The sequence below is a fragment of the Raphanus sativus genome, chromosome 7 (genome assembly GCF_000801105.2).
Source record: "Raphanus sativus cultivar WK10039 chromosome 7, ASM80110v3, whole genome shotgun sequence".
NCBI lineage: Eukaryota > Viridiplantae > Streptophyta > Magnoliopsida > Brassicales > Brassicaceae > Raphanus > Raphanus sativus.
Window position 1 is genome coordinate 13,220,076 of NC_079517.1, and position 18,838 is coordinate 13,238,913.

The following is an 18,838-nucleotide window of genomic DNA, read 5'->3' on the forward strand; positions in this document are numbered from 1 at the left end:
ATATTTACATGTTTCTACTTTTAATCAGTTTGTTCAGTTTAATCGGTGTAAATCAACTCATATCCAACTCTCATGGTTTTTTATAAAATCACATTCGTTTGTATGGTATATACTAAAGAAATCATATTATATATTCTGTCAAAAATACTTGAAAGTATATATAAAATAGTCAAAAGTATATTTAAATGATTTTTTCTACATATAAAATATCCATTTAAATTTTTAAAATTATTTAATGGGTTATCCGAACCCGAATCAAATCCGCGAAGATCCGAACCGAAATATAGAAATACCCGAGTAGAGCTGAAATTTTTAAACCCGAAAACCCAAAACCCGAATAAATCCAAACCAAACCCGAATGAGTATTTGAAGCCCACCTCTAAACCTTTACGATTTTATGTTTAGTGATTACCGAATTAAATACTGAATTAAATGCCAAATTGAATGGAAAAATTAAATGCCGAATTAAATGTAATTCATTCTCGAGACGACACGTTAGCATATTTGATGAGAATCATTGTGGAAATGACACGTAAGCAAAAATCATTCTCAATGCTTCTCAAATAATATATAGGGGATGAACCATCATCCTAATATAATAGCTTCTTTTTTTCGTTTTCAGCAATCAGCACCCAGAAGCTCCCAAGATTTGTAAAGAACAAATAAACCGAAAAATAAGAAATGGATCCAAACGAATGTAACTCTCTAGCGACGGCAATGGGTTTGCATAGAAAGAGACAATCATAAAAGCAAAAACCTCCACAATGTTGTGGACACTCTAATCTCATTCCTCCACATTTTCCTTTTTCTTTGCAGTCTGCATATTCTCTTTTCACAAACTCTCCTCTCCTTCTCTTCCTCCTCCGCCACAACCCCATTTGTACCATCCTCCACCACCACCTCCTCCTCCCCATCCCCATCCTATGCCACCACCTCCTCCTCCTTCCTCCTCCACCACCGCCTCCGCCTCCGCCACCACCACCCCATCCCCATCTAAAGCTCCCGCTTCCTCCACCATAACTTTTTTCCTTGTCCTTGAGAACTATTTCCGTGGTTGTGTTATTTATATCAGTGTTGTTGTTCTTGGCCTTGTCTTGGTCGGTGGAACGGGCATGCCCACTCTCTAGTTTGTTACTTTGAAAGATCACAACGAGAAGAAAGATAACCACCAATGACGAAGTTGTCTTCATTTTTCTTGGTTCTCCACAAAGTTTGTAAGTAGACTTGTTTTTTTTGACATGATACATTAGCTTTGGTCCTCTCTTTATAGTGGATTCTTTTGTCCCCTTAAATAAATTGAATTCTCATTGACAACTACGCTTGGACCTACCAAGAATAAATGTTTTGTCCTGAAAGTGAAGAGATTAAAACAATCGTAATTATATTTTTTTTGGCAATTTATTATGTGTTCTTAAGGACGCATGTTGTCATGATTTTCTTTTGTGAAAGGGTTTGCTAATTTTGACATAATTAGTTAGCTTGATTTTGTTAGCTTCTTATAGAGGCGAGATATCTCCCATTTCTAATTAGTTTAGTTTTTTGTAATATAAGAGAAGAGTTTGTTAGTTGTCACTAAGATTAGTACTTATACATTACACAACACATAGTCAATCCATCATTTTTTTGTAATTATTAAAACCCATTAGTATATAGTAGTAAGAGATATTAGTGGGTAACCAACTAATGCTTAAGTGATTATAAACCAAGAAAAATAAGAGATCCCTTAGGTAACACTACTAGTGGTAGTAGCTACCAATCAGCACTCCAAGTCTTCTCCTTCAATAAACATCTTTTTCTTTATACAATACAAAATAACAAAAGAGAAACTTACGTAGGCAATGATGCCATCAACGCATGGTATCGATGGAGTATTTGGTACTGTTGTATATACTTCCCTTTTACGCTATCTAATTTCATCTACACTCTTGGATGAACTGGACCACCATTTCTCTCCTAATAACAAGTTCCAGTGCATATAAAATGAAATTTTTCATCCTTTCGTGTGTAGTCTATACACATATAAACTAACTCTTAACAGTCATGTCGGATCGGATCACTTTCATGGAGATTTGTTTGGTCTGCGCTTTTTAAGTGGACAAGTTAAAGCCGTATTTCAATCAAAAATGGGAAATAAAGCAATATTTCTTGATAGTGAAGCTGAGGTCCGTCAAACTTTACCCAAAAGAAAACTCCGTTGCCGGGACTCGAACCCGGGTCTCTCGGGTGAGAGCCGAGTATCCTGACCAGCTAGACTACAACGGAATTGTGCTGGTTTTGGCGTGTACACTTTATAACTCAAATTTGTGATCTTCACTCAAATTGGGTGAGAGCCGAGTATCCCAGTGTTTGTTGGAAACAAAATGAGATTACAATTCTCACATTACTCATTGGGGCGATTAAATCGTATCCAACATCCAATCACTTCGGCTAACATCTTCACCTAAAATGGTTTTAGATCTTTTTTACAGAAAAAAAACATTTACTTTTTTTTTTCTTTTAGGAGAATTGGTTGGTAGTTTTATGTATGTGGCTATCCAAGGAAATTTTTTGTTATTTGTTTTTTTTTTTGGTAACTGAATTTTTTGTTATTTGTTATACTATATACTAGATCATGACCCGCGCGACCGCGCGGGTTTATTTTTTATTTTTAACACATAACATATATTCTATAATAGTTAATATAATTCGAAGTTTGTCCTTTTTACATAATATGGTTTTATATAATTTCAAGTTTTTTCATTGTTTAAGAGAAATGTTAAAACTGTTTTTTCTATTAATAGTTTTTTATTGGTGTATTAGAGATATAACTGTATGGTGAAAACACTAACATAATATCAAACAATACGATTTGGTTTTGACATTGTACTTTTTGGGAGTTTTTTCTGAATGTTTTGTGAATGTCCAATGATAAATACGAAGGCAAGTACTTGTACACACATTTTAAGTGGGAGGAATTGAATATTTTCTAACCTATTAAGTTAGATATAATAAATACAAAATCTATTGACACCGAGATTTTAGGTATAGTAGAATAAACTTGGAGAAGAGGGTTTTCCATATTCATGATTTTTCAAATCTGGCAATTTGATTGTGAATATTTGATTGTAACCGAGATTTTAGGTATAGTAGACTCAATTTGGTGAAAGAGGTTTTTCAATAATCGATTTTTTTTAAAGTATAAATTGATGTTTTTGAAATAAGAATATATGTTAGTATATTCTATTCAGTGTATATTCAAAGTAAACCTCGATTATTTGAGAATCAAAAAAATATATTCTGATATCTTTAGTATTGAGTTTTAAAAGTTATGTATCAAGCTATTTAAAAATTTATAGATTCATCAGTATTTGATGCCAAATAATTGTTTTTTAAATCCGATATTGTAGGTTGAGAGTTATTTGGTTAATTGAATCAATTGGTTTAATTGTATAATTACTGGCTAAAGATTCGTGTAATTTTGTAATTTTTTGTCAACCTACTCGTGTAATAATATTTATATTTTTAATAACATGTGTAATATTTATTTTTATTTTCTATCTATTTATATTTTTATTTTTAATAACTCAGACTCGTGTAAATATTGGAGACATTTATCGTATTCATTTGACTATAATAAAAGAGAGGTTTATTGTATTCATTTGACTATAATAAAAGAGAGAGATTGTTATATTTGTACTATGATATAATATAAATATGATAATGTGAGTATACTCTAACGAAAAGAATATATATTTTGTTTAATAGATGTATATAATGTAAGATATAGATCTTATTGTGGAGTTAATTGATAGATGGTTGATATCTAACTCTTTAAAGAAATATTTAAATGAAATGTTAGACTAAGAATAATAATGTGATGTCCAACTTAAAAATCCACCTAGAAGAAGTTATAATGTTTCTGTTTTAATAAGATAGATTTTCAGAAAGTTTGTTTATTTCTGTTTAGATAAAATATCCTTTCGCATAACATTCATTTCTAGTACTCTACGTCCATTTTAGATAATTAAAAGGAAAAAGAAAGTTAAGAAACAGCTAAAAGTAGTATACTGTATACACTGGCCAAAATGATGCAAGTGTGGTTGTGTCTTGTAAATTAGTTTGAAAATAAACATGAAGGTCCGTTATGTAGTATGGTTATGCCAACTACTTCGCTATTGTGGGATCCATCAAAATTAGTATGGTTTCTACAGAATTGAAATAATAAATAAGTTTCAGTTTTCATGTGACCATTGATGGAACATATTAGTTTGGTTTCATTCTAAGAGATTGACAGTTCGTCTGAAAGCTTTTTAGTGGTTTTTTGTTCTTGACAAAGGAGTTTCAGTCGTTAGAAACCTTATTCTGGCATCCCCCATTTGAACTCTTTTTATAAACAAGCAAGGCCGTCCCTTCTATAAAGCTCGTGAAGCTTAAGCTTCAGGCCACCAATTATTTACAAAAATTTAGGGCTACATCCTCAGAAATGATTAGTGTCAAATGGTTAGAGAAACATAAATCTGATTTCCTATTCTGAGTTTAAATCTTGTTTTTTGATATTGTGGTGGTTTTTGCTGTTTTTTTAATATGTTCATTGTCATTTTAGTTTAATATTTTATTGATGACTTCTAAACTGATACATAATCTATATTTTTAAGAAATCATCTTATATATATATATATGTGTGTTTAAACATATGTTTACAAAACAAATTATGTAGACATAGGCCACAAATTATTAATATTCTTCAGGCCACTTAATATTAATACATCGGGACGGCACTGTAAACAAGTTTAGTTTAAAACCCAAACCATTACAAGCTCGTGCTTTTTCTTATATAATTTTATTATTAAAATTATTTTATTAGGTGAAAACTGAAAATGCCGTGAAATGGATTTCGACGATGACGACGAGTTACATACCATTAAATTCCAACAAAAATATACGGCTGGCATGTGCATTTGTTAGATTAGTTGCAGATATTAAACTCGAGAAGTCGTAACGGGTTTCGAGTACTGTCATTGTACGAACCAGACACCTTTAAGTTCTTATCCCCTTTTTTTTTTTTCACTTGTTTTTTTTTTTTTCCATCTGGATAATATTATAAAAAAGGAACAAGCCCATCCGAATTACATCAAAGCCCAGACTCTACTGGGCCAAACCAAACAAGAAAAAATTACAATTCGGGCCCAAAGTCCATCTCCCAGCCCAAGGGTGTGAAACCCTAATCTTCGCTGCTCCCTGGCACACACGCCGCCGCACCAACCTAAGCTCGAAACCGGCGCCACCTTCGTCGCTTGGAAGATCCTCTACCGGAGAGCATCGATCAATCTCATCCGGATCCCAAGCCGACAGGTTCACCACACCAACCACACCAACCACCATCTATGAGGATATCTGAATAAAACCGTCTACAATCGATCTATCACCACCGGCATTCACGGCCGTAACAGGAGAAGAATCAAAAGACGGAGAGGCAGAGAAGCACAAACCCATAGAGAGAGAAAGAAAATCTAAGAGAAACTAAAAATAAAACCGAGCCGAAGAGAGCAGTAATAACGGATCTACCACCTCTCGGAAACCGGAGCCGGCGATGACGGTGCTGACGGAGCCACCGTTTCCCGGAAACAAGGGCCGACGGTCGTAGAGCTTAGAAAGCCTCTACTCCTCGGAAAAAAAACTGGACTCCAAGCCGACAACCTCTTCGATTTACCACCGCTCACCCTCACCACGAAACCAGAGGAAGCAGAGATGCGACCGAGCAAGAAACCCCGCGAACCGAGCCCTTCCTAGCGCAAAACCCTAACCCAGAATCGCCAGTATATCGGTTGGGAGACGGTAGATCTAAAGCCGCGGTAAAACTACAGGACTAAACACGACTATAAAGGGCCACCGACGCCGGCACGCGCGCGTACGCGCCACCGGACGTCGGAGCCACCACTTCTTTCTCTCTTCTCTCTCTTCTCTCTCTTTCTCTCTACAATAGTTTAACTTAAAAGTACAATAAGTTCTTATCCCCTTATCCCTTATTTTTTTTAAAAGATGTCCTTATTTTTAAGCCTCACCACACGCTGCTGCTTTGGTAACTGTTAACCGATCATGCTCGTTGTTATTGTACAAACAACAAACCCGTTACGCTTTGTTTTCTTTTCAACGCTGTATTTGTAATAAATAAATCTATACATGCAAACAAAACTATACTGTCTGAACGTGTGGGTTTTTGAAACCTAGCGGGTTTTTTGTGCATGTTAATTATGGAATGAACAATATAATATAGTCTTCGTGGGTTATTGAGCCGCAGGAAATAAATTTTGAACATTTAATTTCGGGTAGGGGATGCCACTACTGCAACTTGGAGCTATACTTAGTTATCAAAAATTTTAAAAGTTGCCTTTGTTATATATTTATTTTAACTTATTGTTGCTTACCTTTGTTATATATTTCGACCAAAAAAAACTTATTGTTGCTTACCTTGGTTATTAATTGCTAACCTTTACGATACCAACTCACAAAAAAGGGAACGTGACTAGTTAGACCATCTCCAACCCACTTCTATTTTCATCTCTATAATTTCCCTTAAAATAGAGAATCTCTATTATAGAGGTAGATTTACTCCAATGTATGTCTCTATAATAGAGTTCCTCTATTTATAGAGGAAAATATAGAGATTTGCTATTTTCACCTCTAAATATATAGTTAAAAAGTAACATTCTTCTATATTTTCCTCTAAAATAGAGAAACTCTATTATAGAGGCATACATTGGAGCAAATCTACCTCTATAATAGAAATTTCTATTTTGGAGGAAAATATAGAGGTATACATTGGAGATGCTCTTACTATAATACTATACTCAAGAAAACAAAGAATATTTCTCAAACAAAAAAAACAAGGTATATAGAAGCAAATAATTTTTTATATACACGTTCTTCAAAAAATATTGGATGATTTGAAATCGAAGCCTTATCTTGAAATTTATACAAAATGGTAGGAACCAGAGAAGCATAGGATGCAATCAGGAAGGCATGTGAGTCAGTGGAAACAGCTGAAGAGTCCACCTTTGATTATTACAGTTTTCTTGGTTTTAGTTTGTGGTCCGAAACATCGACCCCTTCCCTCTGCTTCTTCGTTTTCTCTATTGTTTGTTTTTTTTAATGATTTTTAATATAATATAAAGAGTCACTGTATATGGGTTTACAAGTGGACATAAGTTTTTTTTTCTCAACATCGTACTTATTATCTGTTTTTGTTTAAAACAACATTGTAACAGAAAATCGATCAATTCATAAATCAACAGAAAATCGCGGTCCTAATCAGTAAATATACTGATGTCATACACCAACGTAAATTTATTTTTAAAATTTTATACACAAAACTAATAAAATTAGGCAAAATCATGCATTTTGTTAGTCAAACGTTTGTTAATAATAACATGTCATTGCTAAAACATACACCAATTTATTTAAATTTTCATATATAAACTAATAAAATTCCGCAAAATCATACATTAACCTCTTTTTTAGTCAAATGTTTGTTCACGATGACATGTCATTAATATTAACATAAACTTATGTGTCATGATGCAAGCTAAACTGTCTATTACAATTTAAAATAATAAATATTATTTTTTACTTTGACAAAACCGGTTAGAGGAAGGATTCGAATCTTTGTTGAATCAATAACTATTTTGACACTCGGCCCCTCTAACAACTCTACTCGTTGTATGTTCTATTGTTTAACTATATACTCCTTCCGTTTCAAATTATATGTCGTTCTAGAGTAAAATTTTTGTTTCAAAATAAGTGTCGTTTTCGGTTTTCAATGCAAAATTTATTGAAAATATTCTCTATTCTATTTTTATATTGGTTGATGTGTATTGGTAATAGTATTTTTATTTTAAAAATATGTAAAATTAAATGTTTTCTTAATCTATGTGCAAAGACTTAAAACGACATATAATATTAAACGGAGGGAGTATCTACTAAATATTTAATTCTGATTCTCTAATCTTTCAAAACCTACAATCAATTTTGACGGAATCAACTTCCTCTAATCTAGTTCGAACCAGAGGGTAAGACTCGGAATGAAGCATCGAAGGTCACGAGAAGAAGACGTGAATAGTCGCTAGAGATTTGAAGCACATGGTCGCCGGAGATCTGAAGTGGAGCCACAAACGAAATCACCAACATACTGAATCTTCATCAACTCATAATCCAACCTATCTTTGTAATATAAAAAGCTATTTAAAAGCAATTCACGAATCTCAGATTCTTTTGCTTCAATGAAGAAAGAGCACCACCTCATTTTTTTTTTCATTTTCAAGGTGTTTTCTAGATTCATGTATTATTATCGTGGAGAAGAAGCGAAAGAGAAGCTTTAAATCTTTGTTTTGAATAATCCAGAATCAATTTAATTTACCGGAACAAGAAGAAAATTAGAATTAAATATTTATTTTCGTTATAATAAAAATAATTGAAAATAAATAAAGAATCGGTTTGTCACAGTGGTTGAGTGTTAGTATAATCATTAATTCCACAAAGTTTTGAATCCTCTCTCTAACAGGTTTTACAACATATTTTTTAATATTTATTATTTTAAATCGTAATAGACAGCTCAACTTACATTATGACACACAATCTTTCGTTAATGACATGTTATCATCACCAAACATTTGACTAGTGGAAAAAGATCAATGCATGATTTAATCTAATTTTATTAGTTTATGTACGTAATTTAAAATAAATCTATGTTAATGTATGTTTTAACTATATTATAAATATATTTACTGATCGGAACCACGACTCTTTGTTGATATATTGATGGTCCATTTCCTTATCATTAACCAAAAATTTTACAAAGAGATCATACCTCACTCTAGACAATGGTTTTACAAGTGGACAGAAGTTCGGTTAAACGTGTTACGTTAACACTTCAATATTATCATATTGTATATTTATTTTTTGAGTAAAAATATATATATTGTATATCTTGCTGCTTGTGATCGCGCATGAAGTAACACGTTATGTGATACTCCCTCCGTTTCAAATTATATGTCGTTCTAGAGCAAAATTTTTGTTTCAAAATAAGTGTCGTTTTCGGTTTTCAATGCAAAATTTATTGAAAATATTCTTTATTCTATTTTTATATTGGTCGATGTGTATTGGTAATAGTATTTTTATTTTGAAAATATGTAAAATTAAATGTTTTCTTAATCTGTGTGCAAAGACTTAAAACGACAAATAATATGAAACGGAGGGAGTATTTGAATAATTCACTAACAACTTGGATAAAATCATAAATGTCCCCACGCTCTATAAACAAAGAAATTGGGAAATAATGGGAGAATGTGTCAAGATAACACATAAAGTAGAGACAATAAAGAGCACATACGAACTTAGAGAATTACTCCCTCCGTTTCAAATTATATGTCGTTCTAGAGTAAAATTTTTGTTTCAAAATAAGTGTCGTTTTCGGTTTTCAATGCAAAATTTATTGAAAATATTCTCTATTCTATTTTTATATTGGTTGATGTGTATTGGTAATAGTATTTTTATTTTAGAAATATGTAAAATTAAATGTTTTCTTAATCTATGTGCAAAGACTTAAAACGACATATAATATGAAACGGAGGGAGTATGCAACAATTCGAATAAAACCTTAATCAACCTCGAAGGTTGAGATTGAAACCCGAATTAATCAACAACATCAGACAGCATGCATGAACCAAAAATTCAGTAGTTATCTTATCTAGATATTAAAATATTTCCAACCACAAATAGTGAAAGGAAGATCAACATCAGACCGTCCTTTAAACAAATTCCTCACATACTCGTCCCTTTGGACCCCACATTTTCACATGCTTTGGAAATATATTCTCATTTTTAACTAGTGAAAATGAATTTTAGTAAGATTTATTTATCTTTGACCAAAAAAAAAGAAAAAAAAGTAAGATTTATTTATCTAAATTACTCCTCGGTTTGTTTTTTGTTCGTTTGATAGGAAAATATTTTAGAGCCAAGCCAGATGAAGACCAAGCTGTCGCCTTCGAGTCTCCACATTCTATCAATTATGCAACAAATTAAATGTTTGCTTCATCTTAATGCACAACAAAACGCTACTAACTAAAAAAAAAAGGTTATGACCCGTAGCAAACACGCAAGTTATTCGGACAACAAACACATCATAATCTCCTCAACGCCTCGATATCATCATCTACCATTCTCTATGTATACACACAAACATGTGTCATGTGGGTGCGCATAACTTCGTGTAAATACGTTCTAAATTTCGTATACTCATTTTGTAGTATCAAAATTCCCACTCGCCATAGTCCTCAATAAACACCCCAACCAAGTTCCATGAACCCTCGCTCACTCTATTCAGACTCACCCTTCATTGTGAAAACACACACAAAAAGGATCCAAAGATCAAAGTAAAATATATACCCATTTAGTTTTCGAAGATTTTGAGGAGAATGGTGATGAAGAAAGCAAGCAAGCTAGCACAAAAGGCAGTGATCAAGCAAATCTTGAAGAGATGCTCGAGCTTGGGGAAGAAACAGAGTAATGCATACAGTGAAGACGAAAACGGGCATCCTCTTGACGTACCTAAAGGCCATTTTGTCGTCTATGTTGGAGAGAATCGGGTCAGGTACGTTGTGCCCATTTCGTTTTTGACCCGAGCCGAGTTCCAGCTTCTTCTCCAGCAAGCAGAAGAAGAGTTTGGTTTTGATCACGAAATGGGTCTCACTATCCCTTGTGAAGAAGCCGTTTTCCGATCTCTCACCTCCATGCTCCGATAAACATAAATTTTGGGGTTTTGCTTCTCCTTTTTCAATTATATATTTGGGATGGTTGATTAGGATGAGAGAGGGGAAGCTGCTGAGTAAATGCTTATATGTTCTAGCAAACTAATTTTTGTATGTTTTGTCTAATGTATGGGTTTAGTGTTGTATTAGAGTGAGACCTAACCCTTAGATAATAGACCCAATGATAATGATTTATATTGGTTCTCTTTTTTAGTTTTGTCAGAAACAAAACAAATTGCTGGTGAAGATCACTCTCATGGTGGTGTGGTTGTTGAGTGTGTACCTTGTGAGAGAGATTTTAACATTGATGAATGGGACTTTTGATATTACCAGAGCTATTAGTCCGGGTTTTCTTTTCCATAAACTAATGAATTGTTGTGTAATGTGATTTATATGAATCTAACGGTTTCCTTTACTTTTAATTTTAACTCTAAAAATTGAATACTTCAAAAATAGAGAAGCGTTTTGTACAAATGGTTACCTATATTTTTATTCTAAAAATGGAATATTTCAAATATTTTTTCTATCTATTTATTAACTTATTATACAATTCATATCTTTTACAATATATAAATTATATCCTTTCATTTTATTTTATAACAATATACTATCACAATTACACTACTTATACAACTAAATCTATCTTATTAAAACAGAAACATTCTATTGGACCTAACATTTATTTTGTAAGTTTTTAAATTAAATACACATTTATACTTAAACCTACATTATCACTAATATTCTTTTCTTTATACTACTATCCATGTTTCCAAACAATATAATTATTTCTTTATACTACTATCAATGTTTCCAAACAATATATTTTTATACTATTATCAATGTTTCCAAACAATACAATAATTAATCTTAGTTATTTTATATCTATTATTTTCTCTTTAAAATTTTGTAGAAACGTTATAATTCATAAATTGTAAAATAATGAACTTTAAAATTTGGATTATAAGACTACAAAATATGAAACTATTTCAATTTAAATCCAATTAGATTACATATCGGTCATCCATCAGTTCAATCGGTTAGTCTCGGGTTTTAGTGGTTTTTTTTAATATGAATATTTAAAAACCTAAATTGAATTGTCAGATCTTCGGATTAACTGGTATAATCACAATCGGGTTGAATTTAAAAACACTGATAGAAATGCAAAAATATTTAAATACACACTCTTTAGAAATTACCAAAATATTTGTTAAGTTATTAGTGAAATTTTTCATCGTAAAATATTCCGCGCTTCCAAAGCGCGGATCAAATCTAGTTATTATATTAAAACTAAAATTTGTTGCAACACAATAGGGGTTTTAAGTATATCCACTAGGAAATATAAGAATGTACACATATCCAAATGAAACTACATTTGTATATGGTTTACTTTATATGATTTAGGATTCAAGATAAAGTTAGAATCTTTTAAGTAAGTAATTATAAGATCACATATATCTCAAAATCAAATTAGAGTCACTAACTTGAAGATTCAACAAACTATACACATTCAGTTGATTTATATTCATTTAATATTTTAACAACCGTTTCAATAAATTCTTAAAGTACTTCAATTCAATTTTCTGATTTTAGGGTATTTTAAGATATGTCTGAGTTATAGAAACGACAAGATTGAGTTTACGACTGAGTTATGTTTACATTTTCTAATTTTAGAGTATGTTCGAGGTATGATTGAGTTTATATAAACGTCATGACTTAGATATATAAACGACACAGTCGAGTTGCGTAACATATCATAAGCCAAATACAAAATACACTGTTGAATTATGTAGGATTTTATAATTTTTTGTTTAATATTTTTTTCTTGAAAGTTAATATTTATTTTTGTAATTATCTTTCTTTAGTATCCTTAAAAACAAAATTATATTTTTTTGTAAAAAAGAAAAAATTACTTTCAAATAGCAGTTTATAATTTTTTGTTTAGAATTTTTTAAAAAATGAAAAATACAAATCAAATATTTTTAACAATATATAACTGTAAAATTTTATGTAATAGTAATTTTCCTTTTCTAAAATCTTAAGAGAACCTTAAAAAGACTATTTTGTAATGGTAATTTTTTTAAAAAAATCTCTTTTAAATTCTAAATAAAAGATAATTTTAACACATGTTCTAATTAAAATTTATTGATACATGTCGCAATTATAACTAATTAGTAACTTTAAGAACAAAACTTTATATAATAAGATATATATATAATTAAATTTCAATGTTTTCATAATTTGATTTCAAAATTGCAGTAACATGGTTTTAGTGAAGATTTATTGTTGTTTATATATTATATTTTATACTATGTGTTTTGATATATTTTACTGTAATTTTTATTATTAAACATATAATTTATTTTATTTGAACTATTTTATCATTAAAACTATAATAATTGTTTGATCTCCTTGATTTACATATATGATCCGCCTGACTTGTATATTTCTTGCACGATCCATTTGATCTGATCTATATTTAACTGCACTTGTTACGCTTAATCTACATAATATTAAGCTGCATGTAGGGATGGCAATCAAGGACTTGGACCGCGGGCCTGGCCCGTAAAGGCTTGCTGCGGGACGGGATTGGGCCTCCATTTGATAAACCCGCAAAATTGTGGGCCTCGCGGGACGGGTTCAAAGCGGACGGGTTCAAAGCGGGATGGGCTCAAAGCGGGACGGGTCGAAAGCGGGATGGGTTAAACCGCGGGATTTTGAAGCTTTCACCTGAGAGAGAGAGAGAGAGAGAGAGAGAGAGAGAGAGAGAGAGAGAGAGAGAGAGAGAGAGAGAGAGAGAGAGAGAGAGAGAGAGAGAGAGAGAGAGAGAGAGAGGGAGAGAGGGAGAGAGAGAGGGAGAGAGGGAGAGAGAGAGAGAGAGGAGAGAGAGAGAGAGAGAGAGAGAGAGAGAGAGAGAGAGAGAGAGAGAGAGAGAGAGAGAGAGAGAGAGAGGGATTAGACATTATGGAGCTCCGTTGATGGTGGTTTCAGGGTCGATGATGCTTCCGGTCTCCCAAGCGTCTCTGGTCTGCACCGGTGGAGCTTCTTCAAGCCATTATAAATGATAAATAAAAAACATTTGTTTTGTATAAGCTTAATGTATTGATCTTTTAAGAGTATGCTCGATCATGTGTAAGCTTAAACTCAATTATTGTCTATGTTTGTTTGTGCATGTAGAAATAAGCAATGTAATATTCGATGTCCCGCGGGACGGTCCGCGAAGGCCTATATATTTCGCGGTACGGGATTGGGTAGCTAGTTTGAGACCGCATCCCGCGCGGGACAAGCCCGCCGTGTACTGCCAGAAGCCGAACCCGCAGCGGTTCAGGACGGGACGGGACGGGACGGGAGAGCCCAATTGCCATCCCTACTGCATGTCATGATTTTTACCATTCTGAACCTTGGCTAAACCAAGTTTCCGATAATCAGTTAAGATGTTCCGCCTCAATCCTAACAAGAAAGGAACCAATAAGAATCGATAACGCGGATCGCCACGTAGGCTTGATGGTTTTCCTGAATCAAATCTGGACCGTAGAACATGATCCTAATCGCACGTCTCCCACTTCTCCTCCTTCCATAAAAACAACACCTCCTCACTATAAAACCATACTTTCTCTCTCTAAATTTAACAAACAAACATTCGATCCAACCATCTCCGATTCAAAGCCATGGCTCGTACGAAGCAGACCGCTAGAAAATCCACCGGAGGAAAAGCTCCCAGGAAGCAACTCGCCACCAAGGTTCGTTCTTCTTTGGTTCGTTTTTATTGTTCTTTTGATTCGATTCGAAGAAAGGGGATCTAGGGTTTGGTGATTGATTGTGGATCTAAACGAAACAGGCTGCGAGAAAATCTGCACCAACCACCGGAGGAGTCAAGAAGCCTCACCGTTACCGTCCCGGAACCGTCGCTCTCCGGTAATAATAACCTCTTTCTCCTTATTCAATCGATTTTGTAAACCTAATTGGCTAAACGATGTGTTTTGTTTCATCAGTGAGATTCGTAAGTACCAGAAGAGCACCGAGTTACTCATCCGTAAACTTCCCTTCCAGCGTCTTGTTCGCGAAATCGCCCAGGATTTCAAGGTAGATTTTTAATTCAATCTTGTTTTCTGATTAAGCCTAAAAAGATGTTGAGATTTTAATCTTTGTTTATGTAGACGGATCTGAGGTTCCAGAGCCACGCAGTGTTGGCTCTTCAGGAAGCGGCAGAGGCGTATTTGGTGGGATTGTTCGAAGACACGAATCTGTGCGCCATTCACGCCAAGAGAGTCACCATCATGCCCAAAGACATTCAATTGGCTAGGCGCATTCGTGGAGAGCGTGCTTAGAGATTTCCTATAGTTTCCATTAGGGTTGTTTGTTTTGTGGTTTTTGATTTCTTGCTCTTCTTTCTTTCTTCATGTCGTTGTCTTAGCTTTTAAACCACAATTCGTGGTGCTTGTCAAAACGCCCTTTGAATCAAAAACATATATGAATTTTAGCAGAAGCGATTTTACCTATTTGCAGCTAATAGGAAAGTATTATTCTTACTACAATCGAACTGGCATAAGAAAGTGTATCTCCATTCAAAATTTGATTAGTTTGGTTCGTTCAAAATCTCCATTCAATTGAACCGAATACTGTTTGGTTTGGTTATTCCGTTGAATTAACCAACAATATTCTTGATTTCGATTTAAATCTGTTAAAATGTTGGATAATTTTACTTAATTTTGGTTAGTTTTGGTGCCGAATTTGAATAGTTTTTCTTAAATCTGAACTAACCGACTTTTGAGGGTTTTGGTTTGGTTTGGTTTGGGTATTAATCCTTGGGCTAGTAATTCAAATGGTGTATTGTTTTTGGGATTAGAGAAGTTAAGATCATCTTCTCTTGATAATGACCTTTGTATTATATTTGTTCTTATGAAAATAACTAGATTAGAGTCTTCGTATCCATGTAATCATAGAAACTTTCACGTAGCAATGAAGTATAGAACATGGAACTCTACCAACTCTCTGGTCAAAAAAAGAAAAAAAATCATAGAACTAGTGAACCAGAGTATTAACTGAGAAAACAGAACTGGGGATTTTGGAGTCATATTTTTACACACAAAAAAAGCTTTACATATCTGTAATGAAGAAGAGACATGTAATGATAAAATCTAAGCTACTTCTTTTCACTTTGGATTCCCCTCTCTGTCTCTCTTCTTAGAAAGCTTCTGGAGGACTCGTTTGGTCTCACAGTTTTTGAAGTTGTTAAGATGATAACACTGTGGTGCAACATCCATTAGCCATTCACCTCGAATATATGTGACAGTCCGGATGAAATTCCGACTAGTCAAAACATATTCATTATAGACTACCCACTCCGGTTTGTAATCCAGGCAACACGATGGATGCAAGTGAACCATTTGGTCATCTTTGGCGGTCAAGTAGCGGCAGCCAGTGCGGTCTAAATGAGCCACTTGCATGAAATAGCCAGCAAGCAATGCCTTTCTTATGTTATTATAGTAGTCGCGGCTAGTATAATCAGAGCTGCAAATCTTGAGATTAAACCTGGACATTATCCTCACCAACTGCTCTCTAACATTCTCCGCAGACTTCATTGCTCTATGGCTGATGAAGTTCTCGTAGCACCAGTTCGAGTCTCCATTGTTTTGTTTATAAGCATTGTACACATTCAGCAACGTCAGGTGATCTCCATCAACGTGTCCAAACCTAGCTCTGGCCTCATCTGCTTCTTTCCGAGCCTCTCCTCTAGGCCTTATAAAGCAGTTCGGTACTGATAGCATCGCCGAAATCGAGAGGATCTCGTTGGAGCAGTTGAATTTAGGACTGACTATGAGCATCTTTGCCATCTGCGGATCCAAAGGAAACTCACTCATCATCTCACCTGTCCTTGTCAAGTTACCGAACTTACCTTCATCAGCATCTAATGCTCCAAGATCAACCAAATCGCTCAAGGCCCCACCCAGCGTCACAGGAGCAGGAGAATCCATAAACTCGAAGCTAACCAAGTTATCCACACCAAGTTTATTCAAGGTCAGAACAGTGTTTGCAAGGTTCGATCTCAATATCTCAGGATGCGTCTGCGCAATCAGATCGTTGTTGAAACTCTTCTCTGTGTAAAGCCTGAAACATTTTCCAGGCCGTGTTCTACCTGCACGACCTGCTCGTTGGCGAGCACTTGCTTGTGATATAGGAGACACCAACAACGACTCAACACGGGTTTTAGGGTTGTATAGTTTCTGCTTAGCGAAACCAGGATCAACCACGTAGACAACCCCATCGATGGTTAAAGAAGTCTCTGCGATGTTGGTGGATACAACAATCTTTCTCCTATTCCCCGTAGCGGGATCAAAGATCTTCTGTTGCATAGCAGGTGGAAGAGAAGAATACAACGGCACGACGTTGACTTGATCCCCAAGCTCACCGACGATTTTTCGGCATGCTTCTTCAATCTCTTCCTCACCGGTTAAGAAAACAAGAACGTCACCAGGCGGCTCAAACATGTGAATCTGAACAACGGTCCTAACAGCAGCGTCGAGATAGTCTCTCTCAGGTTCTCGCGTGTACAAGATCTCTACGGGATGGAGCCTGCCGGGGACTTTCATGAGAGGTGCACCGCTAAAATACTCGAGACACTTTTCAGCTTCCAAAGTAGCACTCATCACAACCAGCTTAAGGTCCGGTCTGTTTCTCAAGACTCGTTTCAGAATGCCAAAGAGTAGATCCGTAGCTAACGTTCTTTCGTGGGCCTCGTCGAGAACCAACACTTTGTATCTCTGTAGAAGCGGATCCGTCATTGCTTCTCTCAGAAGCATACCGTCGGTTAAGTACTTGAGCACTGTTTTGGAGCTAGTGCAATCCTCGAAACGGACCGTGTAACCTACTTCTTCACCGATAGCTACATCCATCTCTTCAGCGACACGACTTGCCACAGACATGGCTGCAACTCTACGAGGCTGTGTGCACCCGACCAGCCACTTTCTAGGGTTTTTTCCTGCGTCGTCCACGTGCACGGCTTCCAAAACGAACTGTGGGATCTGTGTTGTTTTACCACTACCGGTTTCACCGACAAGTATCACTGTCTGGTTGCTCATCAAACATTGGAGAAACTCTTGTTTCTGCGCATACACAGGTAGGCTCCTCCGTTTCTCTAGAATCTCGTAATAGCTCCGAGTATAAGCCTTTCCATTCCATTTATTCATCTCCATGTTACTTCTTGTGTACAAGAAAGAGAGGTTAAGGATTTGAGGTTTGAGAAAAACAAGCACGTCTGTTTTATATATACGTGCTTTTGTTAATCCTTTTCCTATTATAACTTTGAAAAGATTAAGAAAATTTCCTTTTCATAGACCCTAAAACACACATCACTAATCTATATATCCAAAAAAATTCCTTTTCACTCTCTTATCTTGTCTAGATTATAGTTTCTATGGTATATGTAATAAAATAAATTATTTTTACTACTCAAATTTTGAATAGAATCTTTGCTTCTGTATACATATGGCAGAAGACGGTAGTTTTTTCTTTTTCTGATGGTATGATGAATTGATGATGCAACATAGACTAAAAACTGCATAAAGAAACATAATGTGTCGGTTTATTCTTAGAGATCTCATTATCTTAAGTTCTATATATATATTGCTTATGTCGATATTGTAATAAGACAAAAGAGAGAATTGCAGCCACTTTAGCAGAAAATCTTAATTTCTGTCTTCTATTTAATGGAAAACAACTTGTGAAAGAATGTACCAAACTAAAACATCCTGCTGATTTAGGAGGGCAAATTTTTTGATCAGCCACACACATTGATACAGATAACCACCCACCCAATATGCCATCTTGATGAGACGACGTTTTAGGAACAATGGCGGATCCATTTTTTAACAGGTGTCAATGCATAGCTAAAATTATAAATATTTATTTTTTATTTATAAAATATAACAATGTTCTACAAAATCATTCTGCCATTTTTTATACCATGAAACCTTTTCACTACAATTTGGTTTCTAATTTTTTCAAATACATTTTTTTGATAAAATAAACTAAACAAAAATTTAAAACTAATCTCAATCCAA

The 18,838-nt window shown here is 34.4% G+C and overlaps 3 protein-coding genes, 1 non-coding gene and 1 pseudogene across 4 annotated transcripts; 2 read left to right on the forward strand and 3 right to left on the reverse strand.

Annotated features, from left to right (window-relative positions):
• Positions 1-590: 590 nt before the first annotated feature.
• Positions 591-1,281, reverse strand: LOC130498022 (cold shock protein 2-like; annotated as a pseudogene).
• A 908-nt stretch (positions 1,282-2,189) lies between these two features.
• TRNAE-CUC (transfer RNA glutamic acid (anticodon CUC)) lies at positions 2,190-2,262 on the reverse strand. Its single transcript has one exon. It is a non-coding gene; the product is annotated as a tRNA-Glu (tRNA).
• A 7,487-nt stretch (positions 2,263-9,749) lies between these two features.
• Positions 9,750-10,973, forward strand: LOC130497441 (protein SMALL AUXIN UP-REGULATED RNA 51-like). The gene has a single exon (XM_056990219.1). The coding sequence runs from the start codon at positions 10,449-10,451 to the stop codon at positions 10,773-10,775; it is 327 nt and encodes a 108-aa protein (XP_056846199.1). The 5' UTR covers positions 9,750-10,448; the 3' UTR covers positions 10,776-10,973.
• A 3,385-nt stretch (positions 10,974-14,358) lies between these two features.
• Positions 14,359-15,277, forward strand: LOC108814619 (histone H3.3). The gene is made up of 4 exons (XM_018587228.2): positions 14,359-14,518; positions 14,617-14,693; positions 14,771-14,861; positions 14,936-15,277. The coding sequence occupies exons 1-4, from the start codon at positions 14,447-14,449 to the stop codon at positions 15,104-15,106; spliced, it is 411 nt and encodes a 136-aa protein (XP_018442730.1). The 5' UTR covers positions 14,359-14,446; the 3' UTR covers positions 15,107-15,277.
• A 654-nt stretch (positions 15,278-15,931) lies between these two features.
• On the reverse strand, positions 15,932-18,097 carry LOC108815440 (probable pre-mRNA-splicing factor ATP-dependent RNA helicase DEAH3). Its single transcript, XM_018588044.2, has one exon. It carries the CDS (start codon positions 17,969-17,971, stop codon positions 15,932-15,934), a length of 2,040 nt encoding a protein of 679 aa, XP_018443546.2. The 5' UTR covers positions 17,972-18,097.
• Between the last annotated feature and the right edge of the window lie 741 nt (positions 18,098-18,838).